This window comes from Oxyura jamaicensis, chromosome 14 (genome assembly GCF_011077185.1).
Source record: "Oxyura jamaicensis isolate SHBP4307 breed ruddy duck chromosome 14, BPBGC_Ojam_1.0, whole genome shotgun sequence".
In the NCBI taxonomy this organism is placed as follows: Eukaryota; Metazoa; Chordata; class Aves; order Anseriformes; family Anatidae; genus Oxyura; species Oxyura jamaicensis.
In genome coordinates this window covers 7,276,935-7,297,588 of record NC_048906.1, presented here as the reverse complement: position 1 = coordinate 7,297,588, position 20,654 = coordinate 7,276,935, and the positions used below count along the sequence as shown (strand labels likewise).

At 39.1% G+C, this 20,654-nt stretch overlaps 1 protein-coding gene and 1 long non-coding RNA gene across 3 annotated transcripts in view; one reads left to right on the top strand and one right to left on the bottom strand.

The window, feature by feature from the left end:
- The window catches only part of BAIAP2L1 (BAR/IMD domain containing adaptor protein 2 like 1), a 39,820-nt gene extending 22,910 nt beyond the window's left edge, over positions 1-16,910 (bottom strand). Inside the window, exons 1-3 of one of the 2 annotated variants that reach the window (XM_035339929.1) lie at positions 16,661-16,910; positions 8,268-8,343; positions 6,004-6,090 (exon numbers count right to left, since the gene is read on the bottom strand). In XM_035339929.1, coding sequence (XP_035195820.1) covers positions 6,004-6,090; positions 8,268-8,343; positions 16,661-16,711 — 214 coding nt within the window. In that variant the 5' untranslated portion in view covers positions 16,712-16,910. Of the gene's footprint in view, positions 1-6,003; positions 6,093-6,651; positions 6,783-8,267; positions 8,344-16,660 lie in introns of those variants that run through there. The other variant, XM_035339930.1, reaches the window with a different exon arrangement.
- A 158-nt stretch (positions 16,911-17,068) lies between these two features.
- Positions 17,069-20,654, top strand: part of LOC118174546 — a 50,937-nt gene continuing 47,351 nt past the window's right edge. Inside the window, exon 1 of the long non-coding RNA XR_004754682.1 lies at positions 17,069-17,143. This is a non-coding gene — a long non-coding RNA (uncharacterized LOC118174546). The remainder of the gene's footprint in view (positions 17,144-20,654) is intronic.

Below are 20,654 nucleotides of genomic sequence, written 5' to 3'. Positions count from 1 at the left end.
CTACTTTGTGTTTCATATTCAAGATACTTTATTTTTATAATAAAAGAATTCAGTCACTTCTTTCAATTCCGTTTCATTATAAATATAGAAGAAGAGTGTTTTATTAATGCTCCATAGGAAAAGCTGGCCTGATATACTAACTGCTTCAACTGTAAGCACTAAGCTAGTTTCCCAGAAGTTTCCACAGGATGAGGTGCTAAAGAGGTTCTGTAGTTGCTGGCACACTTCACTTGCCTTTCTATCCAACAGAATCTATTCTAAAAGTAGAACATTTATACTATAGAGGAGACGACACTGATGCAGTAAGTAAGATGGGACAAGATGACAGATCTTTTCTTTAGATTACACGAGCCAGTGAAGGAGAACATGCTAGGTGTCATCTTTCGAGGACAACTGAGACAGGAGTCCAGCTGAACGGGTCAGTTTATATGATAAAGCAAGCCAACAATTTTTCCCTCCACTGCACCCTCTGCCCCCCTTTTTAGTTTTGTTTTTAAATTTACGTGCAACTAGCTACATTTATCTCAAATATTAAATTTTCTGTTTTTCTGCTTGGCTTTCTCAATAGTGAGAGCAATGCTTAAGTGCTGTATCGCAGAAGTAGCAAAAGATAGTACAGGCTCAAATGGCCATGTTGCTTATTAATAAGGAAGGAAAAAGTTTTGAATGACAATGACTTGCAAGATAGTGCTTTAGAAAGATGGTATTATCTTACATTACAGTCTGATAAGATTTTTTTCAGCCAGATATATATATATATATATATTTTGGTAAAATAAAAATTTTCCCATTCAATTCCTTTTTTTTCAATATTAATTGGCCCCTCAACTCACAGATTCTCACATCAAAATTCTCTACAAATTGAAATAAGGAAGGGGAGAAAAAGTTCCCTGGGTTTCTCTTAGCTAAATATGTAAAATGAAGTAGTTACCACTTAGAAAATAAAGTAAAATTAGACAGTGCTCTCTACAGATTTAACTTCACTTAATTACATTAATACTAGATTTATATTATCAAATTACTGTTAGTTTGCTTTCAAAAACTAGAAAACACTTACCAAAAGAATTCTATGATCCTGTTAAATTTTAGTCCATTCAAATGGATCAGAAATGCTCACTATTGGATGAGCTGTAGGCATATTCACCACTCATTAGCTTATTTTCTCAACTAACCTATGGTTATCAATGAAGACTGTCAAACTGATCCGCAGTTACCCCAGTAACTATAGGCATCTGGCTAACAGAAGAATAAGGACTCTCAGAAAAAAAAAAAAAAAAAAGGAAAATGAAAATGTTTATATAGAGAACTCCTGCCCTGAGTTATGCACATCATAGTACTATTATGTGTAATTACTATATTACTATATCATTTCAGTGGATGTTTTGTATTTAAAGCATGACAAAGTTTTGGAGACCTTTAAAATTACATTATGTGGACATGTTCAAATGTTGTCTTTTAGCCCTTTTAAGAGGACAGTCAATGCCTTTTGTGCCCAAGCAGAACATCAAGTTCAGGGCTCTCCTCGGTCAGGTATTCTGCTTACTGTTTGCGCCTTGAGGGCTTCCCCTTCTCTTCCCCAGCCTCGTGACTGGCACAGCACAGAGCAATCTTTTTGACCAGTACTGTAAATTACCTGCAGTGGTTTTTAACCTGAAAATTTCTCCTAAAAACAAAGAAAACCCCTATTTTTAACAAATTCTTAAGTTTCAGGTTGTAGATGAGCAATAGCTTTGTATACCTGTTTCCAGATGAGTTTTAACAGAATGAGAGTGTGAAAACAGTAAGCTTATGACACAGACTAATATTTAAATAAACAATTTAGGTAGAGTAGAAAAGAGTTTTTTGTCTCTGATTTTCCTTTTGTCACAAATTTATGCAATTCAGTTCCACAGGTCAAGACCATACAATATAGTATTTTTCTTACTATTTGGCTATCTGTTGCATGAGCAGCAGTGAACTGTTCACACTTATTAGTTCGTGAGCAATAAGCTCTATGTACAGACACGTAATATAGCTGTGGGTGACTGCTGTAGATACAGTTGCCACACAACAACCAAATTGGGACTTCATACCCACAGTATTATAAACGGGTTTAACACCTGCCGTTTATTGTACCTACAAGGGGATAGTTGGGAAAACATGAGAAGTATTCAATGATTGTGCAGGAAAACTTCCTGATTCCTTGAGAAAGTAAAGGCTAAAAAGACAACCTACATTATTAGAAGAGAAAGCGTATTAAAATTATAAGCACTATGAAATCCATTAGATAAAACCTCATAAACCTTTATTTTGGGTAAGACAACAAAAGATTACCATCATGAAAGTTAATATCTTTAATGCTGATACAGTGCTAACATATACATGTGAATTTTAATGCATTATGGAAACTTGAAATTTTATTGTGCTGATGTGATATGCTGTAACTTAAATAGTATGAAACTACATTTTTAAATGACTTGTTTCTTCTTTCTTATGTTAAATTCCAGGTGTGATTTAGAAAAGGTTCCTAGGAAAGAAAGATATGGAAATTCCATAATGGAAAATAACTTGAATTTAGGAATATAACCTGCATGTGTATAGTTCTTGTAGCTAATTCTGAGGGACTACAAGCTTGGAAATTTAGGAAAATCCAAAATTAGAAAGGAAGTTTACCTAAATAAACTTATTCATAAGGATTGTATTAGGAATGCAATATATTCATTTACTTCCTCAACTTACTCGTATTAAATTATTTTGTATTAAAATATTTCAGAGAGCTTTAGCTAGACTTGAAAGATACAGATACTTAGTACAAAAGATCTGAATCATCTGGAATATCCGGATTTCCATTTCATTCTCATTTCCATAGAATGAGGTGGGAGCAGAAGAGGGAAGAAAGCATTCTCTATTTTACTGTCTCATCACAGGGAGAATGTGTTCTGTGTTTCCTTATGAGAAGGAAAGATTGACTGAGTGTGTTTTTGATACAAATCTTTACATCACACTTGGCAGTAAATATACTCTAGGTCACCCAGCAGGTTTGGGTTTGAACTGTAAAAAGACTCAGTATGACCTTCCAGTAAACATTCTCCATAAATTAGAAAGAATATTGTATTTTAGCCATCTAACCCTTGTAGTATTTTGTAATTAAGTGAAAGAAATTTAATGCAACAAGTTAAAAATAATACTTTATTTTTCATCTGACACTACTGAAGGTGACATTGGTACAGGAAAGAGCTGAAACATTGATTCCTGCCTTATTGCCTGGTTCAGTCTTCATAAGGCTGATGTTAACGTGAAGTGTATCTGCAAAAAACACAGGCTGCTATGTGAAAGGGCAAAAGGGAGGAATCTTGTTCTACTATCTCATTTTATAGCCAAAAAGTACGTAATGGGTGGTACTTTTCTGCTGTAAACACAAATTCAATGCAGGAGGCATCTACATTTAAGTTGAGTCAAAAATAATTTGCTGATCTGCTTTCCCTTCATTTCTGCTGTAGTTGACACAGTGAGGTAAAAAGCAGCACCATGGATTTCTGAAAAAGTAATTTCTGTAGAGCCTTGCCATCCATGCACCAACTGACCTGATTTTGATTAAATAGATAAGTCATGTTTTTTTTTGTTTGTTTGTTTTCAGACTGACTGGCTGTATTAGTTTCAATACTTACTTTGGATGTTTCAATTTTTATTACTCAAATCAAAACATTTAAATTTGCTGGCTGTCCAAAGCCCTTAACACTGGAAATCCAGACCACAGGAACTCAACTCATGCTCAAATATTAAAGCATTCCAAAAAACTTAACTCTTGCCATTGTTGGTTTATCTAATTCATTGTGAGCAGCCAGGATGATGTTTTACATACTCAAAATATCATGATCCCCCTACTGACATCTGTGGGATTGCTGCTATTGATTTCAATTAATACAGGATATAGGAAGAGGCGTAATGTAGTTTAAAACCAGGGCAAGGTAAGAAGTTACAGAAATATTAGAGCATCAGATGTGGACACAGATAATGAGCACACAAAAAGTTAGGGAAATGGCTACTCTCTGCTTCTTTGCCAGTCACCTGTAGATTACTGCTCTTGTAAACCAAACCAGTGTCAGCTCACTTCATTCTCAAGAGAAAACAGTCCTGTAAGGCAGGTCACAGGTAGGTCACAAAACCGAACTGATGACTGCTAACTCTGTTTAGGCAAAGATGCCTGAAGCATTGTGTGTGATAGAGCTGTTGGTGGTCGATAACACACATTTTGGCAAATCTAAACTCACAGGAGACAATTCTGTAGTGGGCTGAGCCTACAGTAACTCTGCTAGGGTTAACAGGGTCCTCAAAGGAACGAATCTGCTAGCCAGATTCGCCAAAATCACCCTAGCACCTATTTTAGTATTTCTAAAATACAAAAGGTAAAAGCCGTCCAGTATTGTTTTTTTTATTTTGTTTTAGAGAAAGACACTTTTACAGCTGTCTGGGGTGTATCCATTTCTTTGCTAAATAGTTCAGTATCATAGTCTAGCTTCAGAACTATTAAAAAAGTTAAGAAAATGTAACTAATCTCTCACAGATGTGTAACCACATTATCCTAACTTTTCCAATGTTACTAATTTAAGTATTCTATCAGAGAGTTTGCTGGAACAAATCCAGAGTTGCTGTCTTCCTTAGGAAGATTTTTATTGCAGTACCAGTGTAAGTAGAAGATGAACAGAATACAGTGCTAGACACCTGAGCCTGAAGTAGGCAATACTTTCTCAGTGTGTCTAGAAAAATGTTTATAACTGCATGGAAGAATTCATAATTAAACCAAAAAACTATTTTCAAGCAATGCCCCTGTAATGCCCCTGTAGTAGGGAAGAAACAGAATTCAGCTTGAGACTATCCAATGGTATTTTCAAACATGCAGATAACATCCCACGGTCAATACAAAGTTCAACAAATAGATTACTGCTACTTATTTGACCAACTGCTCGATTACAAAAATCATAACTATGCTTCTGTTGACATTTTTATAAGACTGAATGGTTGATACTTCTAACTTTCTCATACTTTTGTTCCATGGTTTAAAACTAGCAACTCTGTTTCCTGTAAACAACATGCAAAGCAAATACAGAAAGTAACTACCCTAGGACTGTTTGCTTTGTGCTGTTTGCTGTTCTGCCGCTCCCAACTTTGAACACAGAATGTTAACACACAGAAGAGGTTTCAGAACAAAACAAAAATACATGCAGGCACATAGAAACCTGTGGTCACCATTCAAGGAGAGTCTTTCCCTCGAATCACCTTCAACAGAATCACTAAGAAAAAATTACTAAAACCATTCCTTTTTATCTGCTGAATTTGCATACTATTCTAAGTTAGAGTTACAGAAGCAGATGCACATTACACCAGTGAAAGAATCCTACGTTGCCCGTAATCAGACGTAAGATTGCCCATAATCGAAAGACACCTTATCTGGTTATTTTAGTCAAAAGGCAGATCAAGCCTTTAAACAATGTTTCCTCTTTACAGTATAGCTCAATTTATTTTTTTTTATTTTAAATGATGTTATATTTTTATCAGAAATATTACAAGTACTTTGATGAAAACTTCACTTTTGTAGATTGAACGATATTGTTTCAACGCTAGCCATTGGAATACAAACTGCAGTGCTGATGACAGTCTTTCAAAAATTCAGAAATTATTTTCAGGAAAGTACAGAATTTGGATTAATTTTACATTAATGTAAATGGCTACTGATAGACTAAATGATATCTTTTACTCTACAGTTCCTCATTCAAAAGCTCAACTAGAATATTAATATAATGTATCTGAGAACTTTTACTGACATTTTTGATCAAAATAGCATAAGTTTCCTTAGAAAAGAAATACATTTAAAAGTGATCTAATTCCTTCCATCTATGCATTATTAAAGAGTAAATTGCTCTTTTTCCTATACTGTTGTACTTCACATTAGTTCTGTGAAGTGTCAGTAGGAAAACAGAAAAGAAGTTTAGGTCATAAAATACTTAAAAAAAAAATATCACTTACCTAATTCTTTAGAAACAGGAGAATCAGCTGATATATCACCAATCTTTGCAAGACTATCATAATATGCTCTTCCAGCCACTACCATAGCTTATAGGGAAGGAAAAAAAAAAGAGTTAAAAACATAGAAAGATTTTCTATTTTCATTTATCTATGATCCTATGAAATTTTGGAATCCAGGACATAAATTAAGAGAGGGTTGTATGGTAAAAAAGAAATCCTGATGCTGGAAAAAGTTACTCCTGTCCCTGTGCTACCTTCTAATTTGTGAAACCAGGTGACAGAAAGACAGGACTCCAAACTGTATCAGTGAAGCTGCAGCCTTTAGTTCCAGCTTTCACATTTACCCAGGAACAATCAGCTGGGTAGGTTTAGTACCAGCCCTTGTTCAGGACATAGCAAAACTCCCTGGTACAAATAAAGCTGTTGGAAAAAAAATAAAAAAAAAAGTTTAGCAAAAAGCAAGACAAAACAAAATTGCACCAACAACTATGTTGGTGCTACTGATGGAGCAGTCTGCCACACATTCATGAAGAGAAGAGCTTGTGTCATTTCAACTCTGCCTATCTAATGTCTTTTCAGATAGCCCCAAGTCAATCTCATCTCCTAGTTTAGTCACTAAGAAATGAAGAAAATGTGATTTTTTTAGCCGTGTTTATCAAGCTAAATCAAGAAATCCATCTGTATGCTATCTTCATTAGTACTACAGCTAGTAAGCTGTACTTTTGCAGAAAAGGAGGTTTGACCCTTTAGCCTCAAAATCCACAAAGACTCGTTATAAATCCAACAGAAGTTTTTGTAAGCTTTATATTATTTGTCAGACGTGTTTGAAAAGCTGCAAAATGTTTGACTGTCTAGCAACAGGATATTTACTCCTTGTTGAAGATCTATTTATACCACTCAGAATTTATGGAGAAAAGATTAACAATTTATGAGAGCCCAAAGATGACTAACAGTTTCTCAACAGTTGTTGCAATGTTGCAAACATTTACTTGTGAAATTAAGCATTCATACTAGAAAGGCTTTATCAACCAGTCTTAAAGGCAAATTTTGTAAAAACACAATGCCTATCAGCCTCTCTCCAGTGTTGCTGGGCACAGCTATACTGTGAAATACTGATAACAAATTGAATTTTAAAAAGACAAATGACACAATATCATGTATCAATAGTACTATTACAGTACAAAAAAAAAGGCAGCTCTTGAAAACTGCTATAAATCTTTTTCAGCCAAACATATTATTTCTGGTACTAGATATAATCCATAAACTGCATTTGCTAATGAATCAGGTATGGTAAGGTACTGCAACTAAGTCAACATTTCCTTATTTTCATCTCCAGCAGGCTTTGTTTTTTATCTTTGTCTCAAGCCTGGTCTAAAATTTGCATGAAGAGATATTTCAGTGACTATTTGGCTATGCACAACTTCTGCAGTATCACATTTCTCAGAGTGCTAGATTACATGTAGGGAAATATGTGTCACAGACTTTAATGAGGCAAATTTGGAGACATTTTACATTGCTTTAATATGGTATCAAGCAGCTCAACAGGTCTGCGTAAGTGAAATAGAGCAAGCTCTAACAGGTCCTACAATGTAAGCTTTGGGAATCCAGAGCCCAGTCTTGGAAACCAATTCTTACTTAGTTTCTCTGAAGTCAATAATGGAATGAACAAACAACTTATAAAGTCTGAGAGACTGTGCCCTTAGATTCAAATTTTCTGATTGTGATTTTGACTCCGTTAGAAAGATACCATCAGATTTAGTATGGATAAGAAAAAATTGAATCCACTCCTGCAACTGTTACTCATTCACATTCTGTTCATAGGCGGACTTGGGCAGTGACACGTGTACAGGTGAGCAGGAGCAAATCTTAAGAACGAGAAGTATCTTTGGAAGGTATTTCCAGGAGGAAAAACCCTAATATCTAACTTGCATAACTGTTTGTTTCTTCAATTTATATTATGATTCTAATATGTGTGATTCATACTTTTTTTATTTTTTTCAGTAGCTCAGTGCCTACGTATTTGGGATGCAGCTTCTGCAGGACAGTGTTTGAACTTGGCCAAAATCCTGTTTCCCCTGCCAAATAAAAGGAAAAAAAAAAAGAGGAGGTACATATGCTGAGGTCCTTGTGCTTTTTTGTTTGTTTTATAATTGCATAAAGTTCAACTTAGAATTTAAGCTTTTACACAACCCTCACATCCAATATGAAAATGAATTAAATGAAAGTTAAGCATTATTTCTAAAGTTAACACCCAAAGGACTTACCATTAACAGCTTTTTCATAATTCTTCCCCAGATTTATTAAATTCCGCAGTCCCGGATTGAACTGTTCCATAACATTCTAGCAAACAAAATAAAATTCGTGTTATAGCTAAGGCAATTCAGCAATGGATGAAAATATTTATCTCAGTGTCACTTATGAATATTTTTGTTTTTATATACAGTACCTGGAAAGTCTGTGGATGGGTGAACATTAGAAGACTCAGGAGGAAGAGGAGAGCAAAAGACGGAAGGGTGAGGAAACTGAGCATTTAAGATCAACAAACAGGAAAAAAAATTAGGCTAAACTAGGGTTAAAGAGGAATCTGTCTGTTTATAATACAAAAGGATGTTGAGTATATGATCAAAGTTTCCACAGACCTTGCTTTTATGATAGATAAGTGATGGAGAAAAAAGCATGAGAGAAACCATTTCTCTACTAATTGTTTTCTGAAGTCAGACAATAACAATAACTTTCTGACAATGGTGTAAGATTTGAGCAAGAAATGGACGAGATACCTGATTAGAGGAAGACTTTTTTTTTTTAAACAAGCAGCAAAATAAACTGAAAAATCCTCTTTTCTACATTACAGCTAGTATTTAGTACTTAGGGAAAATAGTTCTGTCTAGATTAACAACAAATCCTTCTGTGTCTGTCAATAACTACATCTGAACAAATATTATGGCATTTTCCATACCTGCCCAGTCATTTAAAAAGCAAGTAACCACAGAGTTCCAATCCTTCTTCTCTACTGTCTTCCATACAAAATACAATTTCATATAAAAACAGCTGCTGAGTCTCAGGAACAACTTGGTAATAAATATTTTCTTTTAAATATAAATTGAATAAATGCCCTGTATTTCCATAGGTATGGATCTTCCATTTTTGAAGATTCTAGACCTTCTTTTCCCAGAACCATCCTAGTGAAACTACAACTGTGACATCACTCTGTAAAATCTTCTAAGACCATGAGATAGCTGAAGACACCACTCTGTTATTCTTACTATTTTAAATGGTACTCTTTTTAATGGCACAACTCACGTCTCTCTGGATACTGTTCGCACAGCAGGACTTGCAATTCTGTGTTTCCACATAAAGCTCATACCACGGTTTCAGTATTTATGTATCACATTACATATTTTACCGGCACTATTAAAGACACTTGACCCACATACATAATATTGCTGGACCTGGATAAAATTATAGGTTCACACACAACAGTCCAATGACACGCTCTGACAACATCCCGTAAGAAACGGCTTCAATACTGAGTTAGCATCTATCCTGTAGCTTCCCCAAGCTCTGTTGGAGAACTGATTTTGAGGACGTGTGTTGTTATTCTGTTAATCTTCAAAATGTTTTCCTTAAAAAGGTCTTCCCTACTGGCCCATCTCTCTGTCTCCTGTACTGGGATACAATGGTAACTGTCAGCATCTCTGTTAGGGGGCATCCTTCAAGCATGCCACAGTTAAATGAAGTAGCAAGCATCTCCTTTTAAACCTACAGATTTTCAACTCTTGCCAAGCCTCTGACTTTCCATTTTCTAGGTAATGGAATTGAAAAATCTGTAGTCCAAGCAATCATTTTATCGTTACTCTTTAACAATGGCAGAGGGGATGTCATTACACAGTGGTATCACAGTTCTGAGTGAACATGATACCAAGAGTCATAGAGCTATTAGGTTCTGATACTGCTACAGCACCTATGACATCAAAAGTGGACACACAACAACAGTGCCCAGCCCTATTGCTTTTATTTGTACAAATTTAATGCAACGGGGATTGTTTTCTTATCTGTACCAATAAACTCTTACCCGTCCAAACACAATCACTTCGAGCAAACTTACCTGTTGTCCCCAGGCCCTTGGTCTGTGTTAACTCACAAACCACATCCAGAAATCATGTGAGAACGTGTGTTTCAGGTTGGGCCAACAATGCCCAGGGCTATTCCAACAACTTAATGGGATGGACTTCCAAGCTGCAGTGTCTGGAAACGCTCTTCCTCCTGCCCCAGCTGTTTGACTGCTGGAAACCTTGCTGCTGGGCCTCTGCTGCCCTTCCTCAAGCTGGCACTGTGCGACTAGGTGCTTGTGTTCCTTCCTGTTACTAACTTTTTGACTCTTCTTCCCAGCATTACGCTAAAGAAGGTGGCTGTTGGCATATATGGAGTCAACGAATCATGCGATTGTATGAATTATGGAATTGCCTTAGGATAGAGTCCTGTGTTCCAAGGATATGGGGGAAGAGAAAGCTCTACATGATGTGGAAAATGTGTGCGTGCATAGCAGGTAAGAATGCCACCTTGAATCTCTACCCCATAATGAAAACGGTTTTTCCACAGGATGGATCCCCTCTCTGTTTACCCTGCCCTGCACAATAAGGAGTTAAAAACCTTACTGCCCCCTATCCAAAAATCATAACAGTAGTGTGATAATTATTAGTCTTGAAATATTCATTTTGTTGAATGCATGTCCTAATGATTCCAAGGTTAAGGTGCCAGTTTTCTTGACATCTTCTAATCAGACTTCAGACTGAGAAAACAGTGACTGCACCTGTATCATCAGTCTTCATTTAGGAGGAGGTGACCAAACTCCGCAAGAATATGTGCAGCAGTTCCCCTCTCTGAAGCTGTTTTCTGCTCTTTTCCCCCAGATTTTCACTAGCTTTTTTTTTTTTTTCATTGTTTTCACTAGCTGAGTTGAGACATACCAGGCGTCCAGGTACAGCAGATAGAGACCATGCTGTGGAAACAAGTCCACTGAAATAGAACTCCCAGGGAGAGCTCCGGTACATCACATCTGCTCTGTGTATACGTAAAGCTACTGGAAAGGATGAAGAAACAATTTCTAGCTCAATGCCTTCAGGAGCTGGAAGGCATACAACCAAGGGATCTTTTCTCCATTAGACCAAGCAGGCTCTGGAAGTTTTTCAGTCTTTGCGCTGCCACAGCGGTTGATTGTTAGCAGAGGTGTCTGCGCCAATTTCTAGACCGGAACGCATGAGAAACAGTGAAAACCTTTGCAATGGAAATTTCTCTTTGGAATTTGCTTGGTTTAACACAGGGTATGCTTAGCTGATCTTCACAGCACTCCGCAAGGGTCGTCTTTCTTACCACCAGTTTGTGTTTGATAGAGACACAACTTTTTTTTTTTTTTTCCCCTCCTCCCTGCTGGATTTACAAGACAACCTAATGAAATATTTTTTAGATGATTTTTTCCTCTCCAGCATTAGAGAGAAGCATATGTATTGTTTTTTCTACTGGAGGCTAGATTCTCAGAGCAAACAAAAACCTGCCCTTGCTTTGAGAGCTCTTTTTATACAGCTAATGACTGTTGCCATCTTCAAAGCAGCTTCATTCCAGGAAGAAATACCTACAGCACTTCTGCAAAAAAGCGAAACTGTCACTGGCAACTCCCTTTTCAGGATCACATATAAACTTGATATTGCCAAGACATTTCAGATCACTTAAAATGATTGCAATATTTCGTTTAACTTCAGAAGTTACAGAGTTAAAAACAAGCCACTCAGAAATCAATTTTATAGCTGTTTATTTTCAGGTGATGCCTTACTAGTTTACAGCTTCCCGTATTTGTAGTCTAAGGAAAAGGTCATGACAACGACGGGGACCAACCACCAGTAGCACTAGTCATACATTAAAGCCAGATTTGAGAACTTCTAAAAAAGCAGAGACGGCAGAACAGAGGAATTTCTGACCACGAGGCCCACTAACTTAGAGCTGTCAGAAGTAACACGATCCCGACATTTGACATCCGCTGTGCTGTACACAGACATTGTAATAAAACTTTTGTCGCAGTCGTGCGGGACATGACGAAGTAAGGCAACAGCTGAGAGAAAGTAGTTCACAAGACATGGGTTGGTTGTTCAGTGAGGAACCCAGCCCAGGCCTCCTAATTGTTAATCTTGTGCCCTATATTCTGGTGACACACTACCTCTCGTGAACAGGATAATTAACTGGAAGAGAACAGGAGGCACATGATTAGATCCTACAGCTTTCTATTATTTAGGATGAACGGAAACGAAGGGAAACACTTTCAAGAGAGGCAGCTGGAAACATCTTTTTATGCAGAATGTTAGAGTTGGCACAAGTGACCTTCCCAAAAAAAGAGCTGAAAGGAGATGTATTCTCTGGTATGAGGGTTGCTATGTGCCCTTCACCACATGAAACTAATGCGTTAACCAGCCTGGCAGAAAAGACTGAGGAGGAACAAGCGGTGTATTTCCACTCGGGTACAGGTATCATATCTTCCACAGTTCCTGATAGCCATATAAACAAGGTTAATCTTCAAAACAAATGAAAGCCATTGTAAAAGTGCCTTCCTGTAAATGCGCAGCTTTGCTTCTTACTTAAAGACACACCTCACAGAACAATAGCTCAGCAGGTATGGGTACAGCCAAACAATGCACAGACTCCCTGTAGTTTCAAGTTTACATCCTGCAGGCACTTTTGCAAGAGTGGATAACAATGTATTTAGGTCGAAATCCAAAATTACAGAACTAACACAGAAAAGTAGGTCTAATGTTACTCATATTACCATCACTACAGCTATTCATAGCTAACCTTTGTATAGCCACTAATAATTTTGTTTATAATATTACAGGTCAATTAGAAAAAAACAGCAACATTAATTTTTTTTTGAGTCTTTCATGTTGCTACAGTATGTCTGAGAACCCATTGAGGAGATTCAGAAAGCCCTGTAGAAAGCCAATCATAGCGTTCCATTCTGTACATGATTACATCTCATCTCCTTCTTTAGCCTTTGAAATCCAGAATAAAGCTGTCATAAGGACAGGATTAAGTTGTCATGTTAAGCCATCTCAGCTGTAAATGAGTTTAATATTGTTTTAAAACAGGTATAACAATGGAGAAAAAAATCGGGATGACAGTGTTTAATCAAAAAGTCTAATTCTTATGACTAACTATTAGTCAGCTTGATGTTTCATGTTTAAGAGAAACATTAATGCATCATCCATCAACGTGTTCTAAATACAAAGCTTTCCAGGTTATGAATGTGTGACCCAAGACAGAATATAAGCAGACATAACTAAGTAAGGTCAAATACGTAACTTGTACTAAGCTAGAATTTATACGCTCACAAACTCCCAGAGGCCCCTCTTCTCCCAAATTAGGATTTATATTTTGGTGATTCAAAATAACACCCTACCTAAAGCATGCCACAAGTGAATTTTAACTACTGTCAATAAGTCTGGTAGTCTAATCTAATCGTAAGCCTTTTTAAAATATGGATATGTGGGAGTTAGGGTTTTAAACTGAGTTTATCAGAAATATTTCAAGGAAAAAGCAGTATAGCCTATCAAAATAATTCTACATGTCCCTGTTCAATCAGAGTAACACAGCACTCCATGGAATAAACTTTTTTCAAGTCTAATCATATACTTTGGGTGATAATGAAAATTTCTAGGTAAAATTTACTTTTATACTGAGAAATTCATTTTTAAAATTCAAGATGATCAACATCTGTGAAATATCAGGAGTTCCAGAAGCCTCAAACCAGAGGAGCAATACATGTGGGTGCAGCCCTCAGACCACATGGACAGAACCATGGGTGTGTAATTCAGCACTTCCACCTTCTTCCCCTTTCCCCTGCTTTGTGTGTCACAGCCGGATGACAAACTGGCCTCCTTACACAGCCGATAAAAGGAAACTGCATCAGCTGCAGTGGCACACCAAGAAGCACCAGCTTTCCTGAGTTACCGACGGACACGGTCTGTGCGTGGAGGTCACGAAACGTCCCGCACAGCGAGCATGATGTGTCACTGCAGCAGTGGCGAGAGCTGGGAGACGTCACAGGAGCACCCTGACACAGGGGAGGCCGTGGCCCTCCTTGCTCACAGGTTCCCACACCCTCAGGCTTCCTTTCGCACGTGCCATTCCTATCATGCACTAAAATAATTCTTCAGGTATGACATAAAGAGCAAATGTCAACCTTGATTTTCATGTGTGTACACATGCACGTATTTGTGGATTATGTTGTTTATTCAGTCAGGTTAGCTAAAATATGTTGAAGTATTTGCTTCCCTATGTTGTTGCCAACAAAAAGAATGAATAAGATAAAAATACAAGGGCATTACTTTTAGCCACTTGGTGATTTCTGTAAGCATATTTCAAAGCTTTCTATAGTACAGGTTACTCTGTGTTTAATAAATCCAGTGGATTAGCACTATAAGAAAGAAGAAAAAAAAAAAAAAGAAAAACAGACTAGCAAGGCATTAAACTTCTTTTTCTATTATTTTTCCAGGTCACAGAAAGGTTATTCTTTTTTTTTTAAGACGCTGAAAGCCTGTGTTTGATCCCACAGCACACGGATGCCATCCCTACACTACATCGAGCTGCTTTCTCCAGAGCAAGCCTTCTTATTGGTAAGAGAAACACAAACACTGCTGCTGACTCGGTCGATATCAGCCTGGTGCTCTGAGCGCTGTGCTGCTAGGACAGCACCCAGCGAGAAGTTACAGGGACGCTGCTGAGCAGAGAGCACGCTCACCGGGCAGACGGAAGCACGACACAAAGAAGCGTTCATGTGCTTTAAATGAGGGAGGTGTAATTGTAGTCACAGCAAACGCTGAATACAGAGGCCAGTTCTCTCTGCCCTTAAGAAGTAAAGAATTATTTTCCAGATTTTAAGTTTGATATAGAAACGACTACTTTAAAACAGAGAATGGATTCTGGGTCTATCTGAAGCAGCCTTTATACCTTCTCTGGATAAAGTTTCCATTTTTAATGAGGGCAGGGCAGGAGGGTTTCCAGGCCTGTGAGTACTAGCTATGTGATGCAACATACCAGACCTCTCAAAATATCCGCATAGAAGACATTTCATCAGACTGTCAACATTAATTTCATATTACTGTGGTTTTGCTGGTTGTTTCAATCTTAAGTGTCCCTTTGAATTAGTTTAGAAAACAAAGAAAAAAAAGGGGGGGGAGCTTTCCCAGGAAGCAAGTACTAAGTACCAGGGAAGGTTTGTGTTTATTTAGAGGTCTGTCATTCCTTTAAAACCTATTTCATAGTATATCCGTTAAAACTCACAAATAAGAGATCTTCTGTTCTGTTTTAGCTATATTCTGGAAGCCAATAGACAGGGTAGGGCATTCCTTCTTCAGCACAGCCCTGAACTTTCCAGGCTTCTCATCTGTGAGCCTGTATTTACAGACTGTTTTTCTGAGAAAAAAGAATTTGTTTGCTTATGGCCTTGCCATGAAAGTAACTGATATCAAAAAGCAACAGACTGTTTAAGACCTACACTGATCCTAGAGGACAACCTTTATTGCCAAGTAATCTAATTTTTCCAGTAATTTCACATGAATTTAGTATCTAGAGAAATTAAATAGAAATATGACATGACACCAACATGGTTGGACTACTCGAAGGAGTGAAGTCGACTTGTGCGTCGGAGAACAACAAAACAGTAAAATACTCCTGTAAAAGTTTTCGGAGACCTTTATACTGTAACAACATCTTCAGAAATATGAAAACATTTGATAGTATGCCAGTACGATTGAGTAAACAGCAAAACAGAACAGTCTCCAGAAAGCCTTCCTTTGGGCTTGAAGCTGTAAATGCATTGCAGCTGTAGGTTTATTTGCATGATTAAATACATTTGCAAATGTGAATGATTTCTGTCCTACAACACACTGCACAGAATAAAGACCATGGATCTACGACTGCTATTGCTACTCAAATGCAGGATTTTCAAGGGCATTTTGCCCTTTTTTTTTTTTTTTCCCCCATTCGTTTGTTTCAGAGGGGCTGTTTGTTGAAAGAAAAAGTTTGAGTGCCTCCTGCCAGCACACAAAATACTTTTCATTCTGGTAGTAAGTAGGCATTTCTAGAACGTTTAGAAGTCTGCCAACATAAATCGGACTATCTTTTCCAGCAGACGCCTTGAATCGCTAGGGTGTCCCTCCATAAATCAGATTATCAGCTCAGGACTCTGGCAAGCAACTTAATTCACCGTTAAGCCACTTCCAGGCTCTGGCCCCTATCAAGGAATGGCTTAAGAAGAGAACCGCAAACCCCAAGCTCTCCGAACCACGTTCTCATTAAAGCACACCGGGGGAATTATGGTTTTCTGAGAACCGAGCCTGCTGAGGAGGGAAAAAAAAGAAAAGTCTTAAAGCTTGCCTTGCCCTAAACCTGTTGCCCAAGCCCCTTGGCTTTATTCACGCCCTGGAAGCCAGCACCGAGCAGCAGGGCTCTGGCGCAGTAGGACGGGCGAGCTTATCCATGAAAAAATAATAATAATAAAAAAAACTAAAGAGCCAGCTCTCTTTCCGCGAGAGGGGCCCTGGCTGCCTCCGTCGGCCGCCGTCTCCTCAGGCTGGGCGGCGACAGGCGGGCAGCCCCCCGGCGCCGCGCTCACCTTGTAGGTGCTCTCTGTCAGCCTGTTCACCTCCTCGGGGTCCCGGGACATGGTGCCGGCGGGGAGAGGGGGCTTCGTTCCTCCGGAGAGCGCTCACGGCCCCAGCGCAGCCGGAGCACAGGCTGTTTTCCCCCTCCTCGGCTGCTGAGAAACTGTCAAAAAGTTGTGGAACCAGCCGGGCAGCGCCGCCGCCGGGCGGGGACTGCGGGGCCGGGGCCGCCTGACGCGGCAGGACTGGCTCGGCGGGCGGGGCGGTGGCGTTCGCCTCAGCGGGCCCCGCCGCCTCCACCTGGGTGCCGCCCGCTCAGGCTTCCTTCCTCAGCCTCCTGCTCCTCCTCATCCTCCTCCTCCCCGCCCCGCAGCCCCTGCGGGGCCTCCCTCCCCTTCTCGGCCTCCACGACCACCGGGCCCCTGGTGTGGGAGCGCGGCGTGAGAGGCTTTTTCGGGAGGCAGCTCTGCTTTGGGCGTCGAGGCAAGCCAGAGGTAAAGTCTTCCTCTCAGCAGCTGAGTGAGAGTTCTGTGAGAGTTACTGAAGGTTCTGTAAGAATTAGTGGGTTTTCTCCTGTCAGAGTTAAACAGGGGAGGCCGAGGCTGTCTGTGAGGCAGGGGGTGCGCTCCTCGCCCCCTTACAGAACAGCCCTGTGCAAGGCAGAGCTGAGGGGCCTCCCTTGGGACCCCTCAGGCCTGGAGGGAGATGTTTCCCCCTGAAAACACTTGTACACACGTGCAGAGCACCAGCCATGCTTCGAGCTGCACCCTAAAGTTTTCTGTTCTTTTTAAATACACTCCAATAAAACAAAAAGTGCCCCGGTCACACTTGCTCTATGAAATGACTCACGAGGCCTTCCTGGGGACAGCATGGGGGAAAGTCTGGGGTAACTTACTTTTTGTGGACCATAAATCGCCTGGAGATTGTGAGATTAATTTGAAGTATGCTGGCTGGAATGCCTTCCTGATAAAGTAATATCAGCACTATCTTGAAGGACCTTATGGGAATTTGATAATCTTGGGTATTTAAAGCTCAGGCCCAGCTCAGGACAGTGTGCTCGTGTGGCATGAACACCCATGCTCATTGGACCTCCTTCTCCAGTTCGCTGCCTCTCCCTCCCAGCTCCCCACTTTATTGCGGCAATAAAATGACAGAGGGCATGCAACAAAACTGGACTTAGACCAGAACCCTCGAAGTTGGACTCAGGCTTGGGAGGGGGTTGTTATCAGCTTTCAAGAGCTGTTAAAATGTTTTAATCCAAGCACATGGAGGTGTTTATTCCTTCACAACTACAGTTTACCTTCCGGGGAAAAAAGTGAGCGCTTAGAGCATTATCTTGAACACAGCTAAAATGCTGGGGCAAGATGGAGTTGTGTCAGACTTCGCACTCCCAGGTAAAGTCCTTGCAGACTTCCAGTGTTTGCTGTATTCATCACCATTCTGTAATAGTCCAATTTATGGTGTTGTCCTGTAATTACAGGGAGTTATTTGGGGCCCAAGTCTACAATCTGTGTTTGTACTAAGTGGTGTTTATTCATACAGACCATCCTTCTGAACGTGCTGTGGCTGTTTGCCTGAGCATGGGATGTAGAATTGCGTTGTTTATTTCCCAACTCTTTGTCTGGAAGGTTTTTTACAGCTCTGGAAACAGCCTATGAGCAGTTACTATTATTTTTGTGTGCATTTATGCTGATGAGTGAAAGGATGTTCTTCCCTAAAAGGCTGATGTGAAAATTTCAGGGAGCAAGTGCCCAGAGGAAGATGTCAAAAAGGACTTTTCCTTTGCTGGTGCTGGCCAAAGGAGCTGGCCATTACGTAGCAGAGAGCGTGTTACTTTGTTAGGGGCAAAGCATTTGTCCTATTTCCTCTGAACGTTATGGAGCTCCGGGAAACCAACTAGGCTTCAGTATGTTTGTTTCTAATTAGCACGCTAAGTTCAGTCACGGTAAATGGCAATGCAAGCATTAATAAAATACGCATGTCTGAAAGAAATGATAAGGATAATTTATGTAGGTAGAATTGTTTAGAAATGTTATGATCTTAACATTCTCTAGTATCGTGCTGATGCGCGACATTTCAAAATACATGTTTCTAAAGGTCCTTTTACTTTGTAAGCCAATGTAAATATTTTAAAGGTCTACTGAACTTCACATTCTCTATGCCCTTCTTGACCTTTCCTAGTAGTTTCTGCTGTCTTCATGTATACACAATTTTTAGTGTTTTTATGTTATCTTTTCTAAGTTTTTAGTGCTGAAGATTATAAAAACAAGAAAAATAAAGCCTGAAATTGGGAAGTAGTAGGAAAGGAAAAAACAAGAAAAAGTAGTTTTTAAAGAATACCTCAAAAGTGGAAAATGTAGGTAGAAAGGAAGACTCGTTAATTTTGGTTAGTGATTAAAATAAAAATGACCAGCATCAGGTGAGAAATAGAAAAAGTGTTAACAGATAGAAAATAGCAGGACTATCTTTTCTTTTAAAATAAAAGAACTATCAATGCTTACTTAAAACTTTTGAAATTAAATTTAGAAACAATAAGTTGTATTTTTATTGAAGGAAACCCATCAACCTGTATTCCTGAAATTAGATGCTACAACAAATGCTAGTTACTGACGCTGGTACAAAACAATGTGTGGAAAATGTTTCTCATGTTTTTATGTTTTCCTATACCATTATACATTTTTTTTTTTTTAATTCACAGATCCTGAGAATATTATATGTGTGTAGAGCATTTGGAAGCATTTTTTGCATTTTCTTTCTGTTGTAGTATTAGAATTATTTTATGTATCAACTGTAATAATCAGTAGTATTGTTCTGTCTTAGTTTAGTATTGTTTTACTTGTATGACTGCAAAATGTGAAACTTGACAGAAGAATCAAATTCTTAATTTACAAATACACAAACCTGTGGTATAAATCATAAATTTTCAAATTCACCCCCCCAAAAAATACACGCATTTGCACTGGAAACTCGAGCAGATATTTTATTCTCTTAGTAGCGGCTTGTTGATCTTACGCAGTTTTAAGATCTGTGTTACTGTACTGATTTAGCTGGAATTAGTCCTGATGTGTGCAAACAACCTGAATTTAGAATGGTTAAGAGATGCCATTTTGCAAATTACTTCAGGGTGCTCTTACACTTAAACTTGTGTGCAGTAGTCCTCAAGGAACATACCAAAATGTTTTGTCTGCTCAGGACAGAACACTGACTAATGTGCAAAATGGAAACCTCAGTGAATACATCGCTATGCTCTGCCTGCATACCAACACAAGCATTTTTAATAAATGTACTGAGATACTATTTTCATTTAGAAGTTTGCTTTATCGTATTTGTCAATAGCACTGAATTTTGGGTGCTGCAGTGTTTGAATACTCACATTTGTGCATTTGATTAATGGCTTCTTCGAGGCTCTGAAGAGTACTTGCTAACTGCTGTAGGGATGTGTTCAGAGCAGGAGTCTAATTGTGAACACTCATCATATATGCTCTCTGAACTGATTGGAATTAAAATAACTTGATTACTTTTTTTTTGTAAGCTTACATTTAATGTGGGTGGTTTCAATGGCCAGAAAAGGCAAAGAAGGGATTATTCTTAACTTGGCGGTGAGCCCGTCCTGTGGTCATTTGAGTCCTTGTGCTGCATCTCAAGCAATAACTGCCTCTCGAGAATAGGTTAGAGGAGACCAGGTAGGTTAGTAGTGCACCTGGTCAGCCTCCTGTCAGGGCAGGGATAACTTCAGTGTTAGGTCACTCGGGACTTCGTCCGGCTGAGTTTTGAGAGCCTCCAGGAGGCAGAGGTTGAGGACCCGGCTGGAACAGTTCTGTTTGAAATAACCCACAACTCCGCACGTAAAGAAAACCCTCTGCAGCACCGGAGGAGGTATGCTGGTTGTGTTTTACATGGGGCTGTCTCCTGAGATATGTCAGCCACCCCGCTGAGTTGCTTGTCCCTTGCAGGCATCCTCCATGTAGTAAGGAGAGCTTCGGCGTTGGGCTCTAACACAGTGAG